The following is a 15,116-nucleotide window of genomic DNA, read 5'->3' as shown; positions in this document are numbered from 1 at the left end:
AGTCATCCTTAGAATTTAGCTAACCACTTGGAAAATACAACCAAGTGTAGGTATGGCATGATATAACTATAATTAATTATCTCACCTATATATTTCCCAAAACAGCAGCATCTTAACTGCTTAATAATGACTTTTAAAATATCATTGTAAAGTGAACAACAGAAACTTGATTTACCCAGATCTAAAGGAATTGAATTGGTTTTTGCCTGTGATTATGATTCAGTAGAGCACGTTAATAGATAATGGGGGAGGGGGGAATTAGAGTTCACTTTAAATATAAGCTTAGGTTGTAACAGTAATAATCGCCTTTTCTTATTTTTCCACAGTTCTCAGTGGTCTCTGTTCTAATGACTGTCCTCGTAAGATAACAGTAAGTAAACTTAATTCTCAATTGTAAAATTTTGTGAAAAATCTCTGTATAATAGGTATACACAAAATAGTTGTTATAGGTTACACTCAAATTATTATTATTTAGAAGTGATTAAAATGTTCTTCAATGCTCAAAAAAACTTCGCTGAGAATAAAATACCTTGCCTAAAATATTCTCACCTCAAAGTTCACCTCCCTGATGAAGCCTTTTCTGATAGCTTGGAAAAATAAGCACCCCTCCCATTGTTTATGGGTACACGATTGCCATTCTGGCATATATAATGTACTTGAACTCACTTCTGTTTATATTAAATGCCTCTCTACACTAGACTGGAATCCCTTGACGTCAAGAAAGCTCTCATCTTTGTATGCGTGGTTTGTAGCACAGAGTCAAGCATACAATAGACAATTAATGAATTTTTTTGGTATAGTCTTAATACTGACTATCTAATGAAACGTTTTGGTGAAATAAAGTGTAAAAATAAATTAGGCTTAGTTTTTGAAATTGCCAGTTCATTTAAATAGTAATAAGACCTGTGAATCACCAGGTTTACACACTTCACAGCACTCACCAAAGCACATACCCTCCCCAATGTCCACCTGTACCCCTGGGGATAAAAATATATGTTTATAAACAGAAAAAAAAAAGAATATTACATTATATTTTGAGTGTGTGTGTATGTGCATATGCATATGTTGATATATCTTCTTGGGTCCTCATAGTAACCCTTGTTTCATAAGGAATTACCCCCCATGTAAAGATGAGGAAACTGAGGATCAGAGAAATTAAATTGCCCAAAGGCATAGAGCTATTAAGTAGTGGAACTAGAACACATAGCTAGATGTTCTCATACTTTTACTAGTAGTAAAATAGTCTCATACTTTTACTACCCCAGTTAAGCACTACATAACCAATATTGTGCGTATGGTTGGGAAATTACGTATTTAAGATATATGGAAACAGATCCTGACCCAGAGATTTGTATGCAGAGGTTTAATTTAGACTCAACTCAGGAGCAACAACTGTGAAGTAGTAAGGAAAGAATTGGCAGGAGAAGTTGGTCTCTGATGCGTGTGGTGCTGTGAAGGTAGGATGGCCCTTCAGAGATGGCCCAAATAGAGGCAGAGGAGTCAGGCTTTTGTATTCCATATCAATCAGACACTGCATGCATGTAGTTCTCAGGAAAGGCTTATAATAAGTAGGAATCAGCTCCCTTTGGATGAAAAGAGTTTCCAGGTAGGAACCCAGCTGTAAGTGAGAGTAACTCAGGGAATAAGTACCTCAGTACTGAAGAGAACATCTAGACAATGCATCACCACATCCATTATGAAAGAATGTGAGTGCCTGGTCAAATCCATCTGCTTTCATATTATAAAAATGTAGTTGTATAGTGGGGGAGGCTTTGGGTAGGGGAGCTTGCCAGTTAATTTTGTTGTGACTCTAAAACTGCTCTAAAAAATATGTCTGTTTTTTAAAAATTTTTAAAGTGTAGACGTAATTAACCAGAGGCTTAAATTAATTCAGTTATTCAGGTATTGTCTATCCATTCCATGAAATGTTCAGACCCTTTGTTCCTCTTCCAGGTCAGGGTCTGTTTCCTCTTCCTTCTTTCTCTCATTGACCATATTCACTACATGGTCAAGCATAGAATTTTAAAACATTGAAAAGGAACCCACTCATTTTATCAACAAGTTCTGGGAGAAAAGGTAATAGGAAAGGCGGCATGATTAAGGCAGGTTATACTTCTAAGATCAATAATGCTCCCATTCTCTTTATCTTAAAATAAAAGCAATTTTAATTACAGGGAGAACATAATCATTTAGAAGGCCATGTACCTAAAATTCAGCATGCAGAGCTATTCTTACAATGATTATGCTAACAGTCCAGCACCTTTGGGCTTTTTTGCAGGTAACACATCTGCCTTCCATTCATCCATTTATTACTTTCTTTTGAAGTTCAGATCCTGTTGAACTGCCTTCACATAGATCATTTTCCTTCCCCACGGATATCATAGATCAAAATTTTATGACAACCTAAAAGAAACAAATGCATACTATACTTCCACCGTTTTCCATATATCAAATGTGTGCCCACTTGTAAAATTATTTATTATTTCATGAAAAAGTGGGTCTTCTTCATATTGCTTTGACATTAGATCCACTTGATCATAGCAGAAAGTGTTATATTAAGTATGACCCTGTGTGAGACTAAGAGGGAAAACATACCTAATGTGATATTCTTTACCACTTGAGTTATTTATGAGTTGAAGAGCTCTTCTGCTGCCAGTATGCTCCCCCCTGATATAGGCAGTCTATTTGATTCCTGGAGAGAGGAAAGAATTATTCAAGTCAGAAACCAAACCCACCCAAATTCCTTCCATCTCTATTCTGAAAACCCCAGGCCATACTTTGGACCTTATCTACTAGAACTATTACAGTTTTGAAATTATAATGCCATCCATTCAGCAATCTGACCACAACCTGTTTTCCCAGCCCTCTCCCCTTACTGTACTTGTTCATCTTTAAGACTATGAGTCTCTTGACTTCTTGCCTTTATCTTCCTCTTTTAGGTGCCATACAGAGCCTCACTCCTGCCATTGCTTTTAACTCTTAACTTTTAACTCTTAACTCCAGGCATGCACTCTTCTTTCATTGTGCATGCCTGGCAGAATTACAGCCCTGGGTTAGTCCAACTATCTACCTTGTTCAGTACTAGACCTAGGCTTCTGGGCATTTCTGGTTCATAGTCTTCAGCCTGAAATAAGCATTCTTTTTTTTTTTTTTTTTTTAAGATTTTATTTATTTACTTGAGAGAGAGACAGTGAAAGAGCATGAACGAGGAGAAGGTCAGAGAGAGAAGCAGACTCCCCATGGAGCTGGGAGTCCGATGCGGGACTCGATCCCGGGACTCCAGGATCATGACCTGAGCCAAAGGCAGTCGTCCAACCAACTGAGCCACGCAGGCGTCCCTAAAATAAGCATTCTTAATTGTATTGGTCTTTATGTGGATTCCTAGTCATCTTTTCTCCCATTCTTTTTTTTTTTTTTTTTTAGATTATTTATTTATTTATTTGACAGAGAGAGGGCACACAAGCAGGGGGAGTGGGAGAGGGAGAAACAGGCTTCCCGCCAAGCAGGGAGCCTGATACAAGCCTCTATCTCAGGACCCTGGGATCATGACCCAAGCCAAAGGGAGAGGCTTAACGACTGAGCCACCCAGGCGCTCTCCCATTCGTTTTCTCTGATTACTTTCAGGATTTTCCCTTTGTCTTCCGGTTTTCTGCTGATTGAATATGATATGCATAGATATAGATTTTTAGGTATTTTTCTTGTTTTCATTACCTTTTCCCTGTGTGTTTCAGTTTTTGGAAGTTTCTGTTGATCTTCACATTCATTGATTCTTTGTTCAGCTGTGTCCAGGCATTCTTCACTTCTATTAAAGTATTTTATTTCTGTCATTTCTGTTTGATTCTCAAGAGTTTCCATCTCTCTGCTTTTTTCATCTGTTTTTGCATGTTGTCTACTTTTTCAGGAGAGCTCTTAACATATTTATCATAGTTATAGTTACTTTAAATTTCTGGTCTGATCATTCCAACATTGCTGCCATATCTGAGTCTGGTAACTGACAAATTACTGGAAGCTCAAGATGAAGCAGTTTGAGAATCCAAAACTCTGGGGGAAGAAGGGAAGCAGTCTCAGAGGAGGCCTGAATAAGTTTTACCTCCAGTAACCAATTCTTGCTTACTCTATTCAAACTTTTTCTTCTGCCTTTTAGCATGCCTTGAAATATTTTGTTGAAAGCCAGAAATGAGGCAGATAGGCCTTTGATATGAGGTTTTATGTCTATTTAGCTAGGATAACTTTAATAACTGTATTTTCTGTTTGTGGTAGCTGTGTTCTCAGAGGCAGCATTTTTCTAAATTATCTTTTTTGTCTCCGTGTAGTGTTTGTGTTTCCCTACAGACTTATCCTTAAACAGGATCTGAGGCTTGCAGTGCTTTTAGCTGTAATCCTGTTATTAGACAGGATCCCATTGATGTGGTAATAAGGAACTATAGTCCTGTGATTAGGTCTGGACTTTTACAGTTTTGAAATTATAATGCCATCCATTCAGCAATCTGACCACAACCTGTTTTCCCAGCCCTCTGTCCCTGGGATGTGAAGAGTCCAAGTGCTTCTTAGCTTCCACTCCCCCTTAGGCAAGTCAGGAAGGTGAGAGGGCACTAAATAAAGTTAAGCTCTTCCTTTCCCCCAGGATAGAAAGGTTTTGGTAGAACCCAAGTAACTTAAGCTCTGGTAAAATAGTCTTCCCTTGAGGGCAAGGTGTGAAGAACAAAGAGATCTGGGAATATTTCAGAATGGTTACTTCCCCTCCCTGTGCTAGAAGCCCGAAAGTTCTTTGTGCTTTCTAGTCTTCACCCAGTAGTCCGGTGGGATTCTGGAGGCCCCCTCTGAGACTGCTTCCCTTCCTCCCCCAGAGTTTTGGATTCTCAAACTGCTTCATATTGAGCTTCCAGTAATTTGTCAGTTACATTTTAAGTGTCCTACCACACTGGCTCTGGTTCCAGTCTCCTGCTTCTAGGCCTCTGCTCCCAGTAAACTGTAGATTCTCTGTATCCATCCCATCTCTCCAGTTTTCAGGGTAGTGGTTTGCCCTGTGACAGTTCTCTGAATCTAAGGAGAGTTGCTTTTTACTTTCTTCAGCTTTTTTTTGTTGCTTTTGTGAGGACAAGAGTCACAACTTAAAGATCATTACATGTCAGACCAGAAACTCTCCTTGCATTTTTATCAGTATCACTTTATTTTTATTTCTTACAGCTTTATTGCAGTATAATTAACATGCAATAAACTATGCATAATAAATATATTCAGTTTGATGTTATTATGTATATATATTATGTGTATGTATACATATATACACTATGTATATTTAAATGAATATATATATAAATGCCAATATAATATATATCATATTAAAAATGTGATATATATGATGTATAAAAATTATTAAAAAAATTTTTGTGCCCATTGGCTATCCATCGTTCTCACCTTCCCTGACCCTTCTTCCCTATCCCACTTTTTCTGAGTCCTCACTAATCGGTTCTCTGTTGCTTTATTTTAAAAGTTATTTCTGTCCATGATACTTCATGGCTTTTATCAACATATCTCCCTCTGTGTCATTTATTGCTTGTAACCTTGACATCTTTTTGCCTTTTTAAAATTTTAAATATCTATAAAAGTATAGATTAATATAATAAAACTCCTTCTGCCCATATTACCACCCAGTTTCAACGCCATCATATGTCCCCACCTAATAATTCCATTCACAGCCTGCCCCCTTAGGTTATTTTAAGGCAAATCCATCGTATCCTATATTCTGTAAATACTTCCATGTGTATCTCTAAGATAAGTACTTTACATATTACACCAGAAACTCCCATTTTTTCTAAAAACTATTTCATATCCTTTCCAATCTCCTCTTACATCTATCCCCAACTTCCAGTTCTCAATAATTGACCTTGCTTCCTACTTCAAAGGGAAAATAAGAATATAAAATCAGAATCTCTTCAACTATCTTAAGTAACTTTGGGAAAGTTATTTTAACTCTTGTTAAGCCTCATTCTCCACATCTATGTAATGGGGAAACCAATTATACCCATTTATGTTAGCTTCCTATTGCTGCTGTAACAAATTATCATAAACTTAGCGGATTAAAACAGCACAAATATATTCTTTTACAGTTCTGGAGGTCAGAAGCCCAAATACACTTCCCTGAGCAGGACTCCTTTTGGAAGCTTTAAGGGGAATCCATTCCCTTGCCTTTCACTTCTCAAGACCACCTACATTCCTTGTCTCATGGTCTTTCTATCCATCTCCAAATCCAGCCATATAGTATCTTCAGATCACTGACCCTAACCCATCCTGCGTTCCTTATTCACTTATAAGGACCCTAAGTGATTACATTGGGCCCACCTGGATAATCAAAGATAATCTCTCCATCTCAAGATCCTTGATCACGTGTGCTAACTTCAGCAGCATACTAAAGTTAGAATGATACAGGGAAAATTAACACGACTCCAGAGCAAGGGTGACATGCAAATTCGTGAAGCCTTCCTCATTCTTTTTGTTTGTTTGTTTGTTTAAGATTTTATTTATTTATTTATTTATTTATTTATTAGCAAGAGAGGGAACACAAGCAGAGGGAGTGGAATAGAGAAAAAAGGCTTCCCGCTGAGCGGAGAACGCAGTGGTGGGCTCCATCCTAGGACCCTGGGATCATGACCCAAGCCGAAGGCAGCCGCTTAATGACTCAGCCACCCAGGCACCGCGGACATTCTTAAGAGAAAAAAAAAAAATCCTTAATCACATCTGCACATTCCCTTTTGCAACATAAGGTTATCAGCAGGTTTTGGGAATTAGGATGTGAACATCTTCAGAGGACCATTATTTTTCCTGCCACACTCCCTCCTAACCGTTTTGGTTCTGTTTGTTTGTTTGTTTTTAAGATCGATTGATTGTTTTGACAGAAAGAGAGCAAGAGAGGAAACAAAAGCAGGGGGAGTAGTAGATGGAGAAACAGGATTTCCGCTGAGCAGGGAGCCCTATGTGGGGCTCCATCCCAGGACCCTGAGATCATGACCTGAACCAAACGCAGATGCTTAATGACAGAGCTGCCCAGGTGCCCTGCACTGATTTTTATTAAGAGATTTTATGTAGGCAAATCATAATAGAGACCTAATATACAATAAGTACTCAAAATTTCTATCTGCTATTATTTGTCAATGGTAGATGGTTATTTCTCTGCCTGTATAATGTGCCTGTATTAGTAAGGATAGTGAGTTCCAAATATTTGAGAGATACTGGTATTCTGTTTGCCTTCAAGACTAGTGGCCAACTTCACTTTTTGACTTTCTCTTATCATGTAAGTATATATGTCACAAGTTTATGAAATATGGGTGTGAAAGATATCAATATTTTTAGTGAAATCTACCATAAGCATCTACAAATCTATTTCCTAATTTATGTCTTTAAATACCAAAGTAACTTTTTGAGTCGTTTATCCTCAGTATAACATATAGTCTGTTAGTGGAGATTATAAAGCTTCTTTCTCTTGTCAACCTGCTAACTTTTTTACCCAAAGCCTGGTGGTAACTATTCCACTTTAAAGATTATGAGTCTATAGGCATATGAATACATATGAATACTCTCCCATTGAACAAAAGATTTGGAAATATTCCTTTAATCCTCTCTATATAAAAATAATCTATGCATATTCCTTTTCAGTAGCTCCATGAGGGCAGTGGGAGGATCTGTTTTGCCTGCCACTGTGTCCTAGAACATTAGCACAGGGCCTTGTACTTAACAATGTCAGTTGTCTCCTATAGCGCTAAATGTAATCCCTTTATCCACACCCTTCCCTTTTGCTATTTCTTTTTGCTTAAATGTACCATTTATGCTGTGGGTCCCACATCCTTCTCAGGGACCTCATTCCATTGTTTATTCTACCTGGCCTGTGTACTCAAACCTCTGCCTCTCTGTTGTTGCCTTCCCTTCAGCACTTAAGGAGTGCCCAAATCTCTTTTATCCATAACAGCATATATGGATACCTTCTAAAACCCATATCCTCTCCAGCTACCACCCAACCTGTTTTTCTCTTCCCAGCCAAACTTAAGGCATCCACCACTGGATCTCTCCAGTTACTTATTTCCATATCTTTCACCCACTGTTGTAATCTAGCATTTGACCTGCATTTGATTCTCCTGACACTCCACTTTTCTTGGCTTCCTTTACATTCATCCTTCCTAGCTCCCCTTCACCTCTCTCGCCATTCTCCGGGTTCCTTTATGGACATTTCCTCTGCCCACCCTTTTTTTTTCCTTCTGTCTCATTTAATACCCTGACAATCATAACATTTCCCAATGTTATACATGAAGTAACCAAGGCACAGGGATAATACATATATTGTCCAAGATCACACAGTTCTGACAGTTGTCATGGCTAAACCCACCACATCTGCATTCAAGCAAGTAAGAAGGAAGAAGGAAACAAAGGTATGATTTTCAGGAAATTTCTTAAATTTTATACATGAAATTCCACCTTTTATCTCATTGTCCGCCCATCTTTTAAATATTGATGCTTCTCAGGCTTCCATCCTAAGTTCTCTTCTCACTCTACATTTTACTCTTTAAGTTTTCTCAACCTCTCCCCTGTTTGGTGTTTTTTGTTCTGATTTGGCGAGTTTTGTTGTTGTTGTTGTTGTTGTTTTGCCATTTGGATACTGATTACTTCTAGCCATCTGTCCTGAGCTTCAGACCTTTATGTATAAGTGTCTTACAGAAACGCAGTCCACTTTCCATGTTCCCTGTTTTTGTTACTGTTTCCTTTCCCTTACCCTCCAGATCTACTAGATTATTATTCTCCCTTCTGTCTATCTCACCATCATTTATTCCAGGCCACCATCCTTTCTTGCCTGACAGTTGGAGTTATCTGAGCCATCCTTCAAAAAGATACCACAGTGGTCTTTTTAAAAAAATAAAAACCTTCAGTAGCTTCTCTTTGTCCTTGAGAAATGGTCCATACCTAGTTTGTTGAGACAGAGCTTTTGTTTATCTCTTCAGGCTTACCCCATGCCATTCCTTCTCACACCCACTCCCAACTCTGTCAGCCACACAGAACTACTGTGTTCTGCCATGCTGTCTCATCTCCAGCCTCTTGCATGTTATTTCTCTACCCCGAATCCTCCTCTTCTCCACCTTCTCCTAGATTCCTTCCTATGACCTTCAGGTCAGCTTTCAGCCAGTATTTCCTCTGATTCCCCAGCTCCCCAGTGATACAGGATTGGACACATCTGTTGTTTCTTAGTATAGTCCTGCTACTTACCACTTCTACTCTGTAAGTTGGTGAATTATCTGAGTTTAGTTCTTGAAGAAGGGAGACTGGGTCTTGTTTATATTCTGTCCTTACTCCCCAGCACATTGGCCTGACCCATAGTAGCACAATAAAATATTTATGTATGAATAAATGAGCTTTTCCTAAATTTTGGTTTCCGTTTTTTAATAAGCCTTCATTGATAAATTTACTATACCACCTCTTAACCACAATCACATATTCATTGTTAAGTTTGAACATTTGGAGAATAAATTACAAGCTATTCACAAGAGAAATACGTTCTGTAAAGGCCTGATATAAAGGGAAAACGTCCCTTATTTATGTGCTCAGAGATACCTCATTATGAGACACAGATGTTCCAATTGATACTACAAACAGATTGATAATATATGTAGCAGAACAAGATGTTTTTAACTTTTTTTCATCTTTTCAGTCAAAAATATTCTCAGGTTTTTATTTGTTCTATGCAGGACTAGTCTGAGAAAGTATAAGCCAAGTATGTTTCTCTTTTGCCTTTATTTTGACTAAGTGAGTTATCTGAATTGGTACTGTTTCACCTCCTCACCTTTAAAAGACACCAGCCTTTGCTATAACAAATATTTAGTGATCCCAACAGATTTATTTGATATATTTTGTAAAATATCATTCTACCTTTAATTCTGAGTATTTGCCTTTTTCTTATTACACCTGACAGTGCTGATATCATGTTTCCTATACCAAGGACTTTTTAAAAATGACAAACATTTTCTGCATTTGATGTCTTTTCATAGTTCATAGTCCTTTACAAAGGAAAATACCTTGCAGTTTTAACAGGAAAATAAGCAAATTTTAAGGAAATAATTTTTGAGCTTTGCACAGTGGCAGTACCATAGCCAATGAGGTTTATCTGAGCCGCAATTAATTTATAGAATTTAATGTCTTGAAGAAATGAGTAAGAAACAATACAAAAAATTCAATATTGAACTACATTGGGCAATACAGTTAGTCCTAATGAAGATATCCATGTTTATTAAAAACACAAGGTAAACAAAAAATTGCCTTTGGAAAAAAGATCATAGTCAGCTATTTTTCTAATATTTTAAAATCATAAATTTTAGTGCATAATTAAGCCTAATAATGATTTTTATCTAACATAATATGTCTTAAAAGTTCTTCCAGTTTTACCATCCAGAGTCAATGATGTAGAATATAGTTGGTCTCTACTGTAGGAACCAAGAACTTGACACAGATCCTTAGATAATTGGTTACTTGAAACTGACATAAAAACCTAAGATTTGTTTAGGCTACTGAAAAAGATAATCTATGAAGAAAAAAGATATATTCCAACCCTGATTTTATATAAGTCAACAGGCATACAGAGGACACTTAGTTTAAAAGAATCTATATAATACAACACCCAAAGTGCATTGCATCAATATGACACATTCTAGAACAAGAAAAATGACCCAAATATAGTCCTTGATTACTTGGTGTGTAGAAAAATTGAAAGGTCACTAATGTTTCTTAATTTAATTTCTCTGAATTTTTTCAAACCAATATCAGACATGACGTTTAAAAGGAAAGAAAGAAGAAAAAGAAAGAAAAAAATAGAAATAAAAGGAAAGAAAGGACAATATGAGAGATTTGTTCTAAGATTTTCACACAGAAAGTGAACTTACTAAATGGGGTACAGGGCTCAGCATTCCCAATAGCTAATGTCTTAATTTTTTCTTATCAAAATTTATTAAATCAATTTATGAAATGTTTTCCATTTCCACAAAATGTCTTTAAGTTTCTGCCTTAAAAATAAAAACAAAAACTGAGACTGATGTAAAAGTGAATGCAAGAAAATAAATTCTCCTATATGAACTGAGACCTCAAAATACACAGAACATAAAATCACACATCTCACATATCTCTGCTGAAAATATAAGGTTTGGTCACCCAAGCTTATGACACAGTCCCTCCCTTCCCACAACTCTAGAGAACATGGGACACCACCCTTTCATATAAGTGAAGCCATCAATACCTCGTGGTGTACCTTATGTTTAGGGCTGGACTGCCATCCTCTGAGTAGAACTGTCCTCCATTATTCATGCTTCCTATACAAGTTTCCAGAGCCTTCACTTTCAAAACAGTACTCAGAAGCCATGGTTTGTGGTCAGAACTACGTGTACCACACCCTGAGGTGAAACTTCCAGGTCACATTAAAACAGCCAGATTTTTCATTCATTCATTCATTCATTCATTCATTCATTCATTCATTTATTTTGAGAGGAAGTGGGGAGAAGGGCAGAAGAAAAGGAAAAGAGAAAATCTTAAGCAGGCTCCTCACCTAGCACGGAGCCTGATGCAGGGCTCAGTCTCAAAACCTGAGATCATGAGATCATGACCTGAGCAAAATCAAAAGTCAGATGCTTAACTGACTGAGCCACCCAGACACCCCAATTTTCAGAAATTACTATGGAGAGTTGATCTGCCTATGTGTGTATGTGGCATAATGCCTTCAATCTTATAATTACAGGCTCTCTAAAACCCTCCCATTCCAGTATAAAAAGAAGTTTCAGAATCACTGGGAACTGGGTCATAATCATGAGGTACTTACAAACATCATTCCACACAAAAAAGTTGCCAAGCTGGGAGGAAGGACAAGGTATAAGACATAGAGGACAAATTTTCTTTATGACTGAGGAAGTCATTCATGTATTCAATAAATATTTATTCACTTTTTGCTATGTTCTAGGTGCTAGATGAGACAAAAATCAGGGTCCTCATGGAGATCACAGTCTATATCCAGCAAACCATACTAGTAGAAGGAAACATTTGAGCTGGGGGCGTGGGAGGCTTCACACTGCACAATTCCAGAGGCTACCATTCACATCACAGTCTATGTCAATGGCAACACCTGAAGTGGTAAAATGGGCAACCTGTAGAATCTTCCATGGTGACCATGACTTGAGTCTTAAAGGACTAGGATTTTAGTAGGTATAGAAGCAGAAGGAGAGCAGTCCAGGTAGAGAAAAATAATATGAGCAAGGGTATCAACCATCATTTATTTAGTGCCTACTGTTGACATGAACTCTAGGTCCTGGGGCTACTACGAGTTAAGTTCTTGTGACCTTACCTATAATGTGACATAAAACCACATCACTCCTACATGATCCAGGTTCTGCTATAAAACATGGGCATGTAGCAGTGAACAAATCAAAAATTGTGCCCAAGTTCATGGAATTCACAATCCCAGGACATATGAAGAATTACAAGAATGATGAGCACTTGAAAAGTACCCAGTGTTAGGAGCCCTTATAACTAGGAAAACATACCTAGTTTAGGTAATTAAAAACTGGGGGAATGGGAGAGGAGTGGATGTGGTGAAAGTATGAGAGAGGGGAATGGATTTGGATTATTTAGGAAATCAAATGTCCATAGCAAAAACAAATCGGGAGTGTCTTTGAAGAAAATAGGCACCTAGGAAAAAAAGACATTTAATACATTGTATTCTTGCTAATCCTGCATATTAAGTTTGCATGGGAATGTGTCATAAGGAATGTTGACCTCAGTATGCATTCTGTAGGGGAAAAAAATTGAAAGAGAAAACAGTTCATTTTATAGAAACTCTAATATGCATTCATTTCATTAAGCAAGAACTCTCTGCACTTAACTAAGATTATTATGCCACTTACCACAGGTTACATTCTCAAAAGTGTATCTGGAAAATTCATTTGAAAATAAAGACCTGCAAAGCATCACCAGATCCACTCCTAGACCTTAACTCAGCCTGTTTCCACCACTTAGAAACCGGGGGGTCGAGGGGGATACTAAAACCTACGCCTTTTTCTGTTCAACTCAGGAACTTAGATGTCTCACTGTAAAAAGGAAGAAACTCTCATGAAATGGTAGAGAAGTCCATAATTATTCACTTAATATAGGAAGTTAAAAGAGATTGCTCACTTTATATATTATTAAAAGTATTCCCATGTATAGTAAGTACCTTTTCCTTTCCATGTTTCTGGAAAACAGTCAAAACATTGGAATTTAACAAAAGTTATGTTCAACATAATTGAAAAATTTGCAGACTCCTGGGCTAGAATAATAACAAAAGAAAGTAAAAGATACTTCCATCTTTATCTGATTAGCTAAGTGTTCAGACCAGTTCACCTATACTTTTTAAGCTAGCCCCCTAAATATCCATTTAATCAAATATTTGCCTTTCTGGAGATGTCCCCTCCAAATTTTAAAGAAGTCTTTTGTAACACAGCATAAACTACAGGTTTCTTTCATCTGAAATACTCTGTATTTTTTGCTAAAAGTAAAAGTGCTCCCCTCTTCATGATTATTCTCTTTCTCTGAATTTAAATCACTTGGAAAATAAAATTTGCTTGAAAATTTAATAAAGGTTATTTAATGCTGAAATAATTCATATTTGCTGATATATTCTACTTGCTTCCTTGTCAGGGGAATTCTACTCCCACACATATTCCAACATGATACTACACTTCACTTACATACCTATCTGATAAACAGCCTTAAGTTTGCCCTTAAGTGGAAAAGGTCATACTATTTTATTTTGTAGTTACAGATGAAAAATGAGTATGCTATTGTTATAATAGTGTAAGCCATGTGAAAGCACTTACACAATAAATACTTCCAGATCATACTTTTTGGAGCTAAATAATTTAAAATAAATCTAAGCATTGCAGATTATATCACACAATTCAGAAACCTTAATGATTCCCAACTTGAGTCTCCAACTGCCTTTCAAGTCTGTGAAATTTCAGTTCTCTGAATCCTCATTTTACTAATTTGCAAAGTTTGTATTGGTTAAGAAAGGTGCAGTGCTACTAAAAAATAAAATAAAATAATAAAGTAATAAAATTCTGCACCACATTCTGAAAGGAATAAGTGTTTCTAACATTAGTTTTTTATGCATCCAACTCAATCAATGGTTTTATTCTCTTGTAGTCAATCAAATACAATCATAAAATAAAAGTTTAGATTACCCTAAATACTCTCACAAGCTGCCAATTTTTATAAGGTATAAAAAGTATAGTCCCAGCAGATCAGGGGTTCTTAATGAGGGGTCACCAAACTCCTGGCATCAGTATATCTGGGAATTTTAAGAAATGCACATTCCCAGGCCTCACCCAGACATATGAAATAAGAACATCTGGGGTGCAGCCAGTGAATCTGTATTTTAACAGTCCCTGCAGGTGATTCCAGTGCTTTCTAAAGCTTAAAAACCACAGCACTGGACTTTTAGAAAAGGGATTTCCTGTAGGCCTTTGTCTTACACAGTAATTTGTACACTCAGAAGTAGAATTTCATTTCAAACATACCTTCTTACAAATAAATTATTCATGTAGTTTTAGAATCTTATAATACAGTAAAGAAAACTAGAAGGCAAACTTGATAAATATTTTTTGTTTTAAACAAAATAATTTTGCTCACCAGTCTGGTCAGGTTCTGATGAAATCTCTCTTCCTGGCTTGCCTTGGTCTCATATGGCCTTTCCTAGGTTCAAGCACATGGAGACAGTGTGAGATCAAGCTCTTTGGTGTCTTGAGGGTTCCACTTTCATGAACTGTCTAACCCTAAGTACCTTCCAAATATTATCACTTTAGGAGTTAAGGCTTCAACATACAAATTTTGGGTGGAGACAAACATCCAGTCCATAGCATAATAACAATCTATTTCAGAGGAAGTGTGAGAAAGAAATTAATATGAAACTCACAGATGTGTTAGCATCATTGCTGATTAATATTCCCATAGTTTGGACTCCTTGCAGATTAGCTTTTCAGGTTTTTCATGAAGATTTTAAGATGTATGCATAAATTCTTTTGTGAACTAGAGGGATTATTTCAGAAATTCTTAATCCTTTC

At 36.9% G+C, this 15,116-nt stretch overlaps 1 protein-coding gene and 1 non-coding gene across 2 annotated transcripts in view; both read left to right on the top strand.

The window, feature by feature from the left end:
- ITFG1 (integrin alpha FG-GAP repeat containing 1) overlaps positions 1-15,116 on the top strand; it is a 310,112-nt gene that overhangs the window by 236,053 nt on the left and 58,943 nt on the right. The window contains exon 13 of the mRNA XM_059383282.1: positions 327-370. Within this exon, the coding sequence (XP_059239265.1) occupies positions 327-370 (44 nt within the window). The remainder of the gene's footprint in view (positions 1-326; positions 371-15,116) is intronic.
- On the top strand, positions 6,391-6,492 carry LOC132006223 (U6 spliceosomal RNA). Its single transcript, XR_009401008.1, has one exon. It is a non-coding gene; the product is annotated as a U6 spliceosomal RNA (small nuclear RNA).

The sequence above is a fragment of the Mustela nigripes genome, chromosome 17 (assembly GCF_022355385.1).
Source record: "Mustela nigripes isolate SB6536 chromosome 17, MUSNIG.SB6536, whole genome shotgun sequence".
NCBI lineage: Eukaryota > Metazoa > Chordata > Mammalia > Carnivora > Mustelidae > Mustela > Mustela nigripes.
Note: the sequence above shows the minus strand (reverse complement) of the source record. Positions and strands in the feature narration are given on the sequence as shown.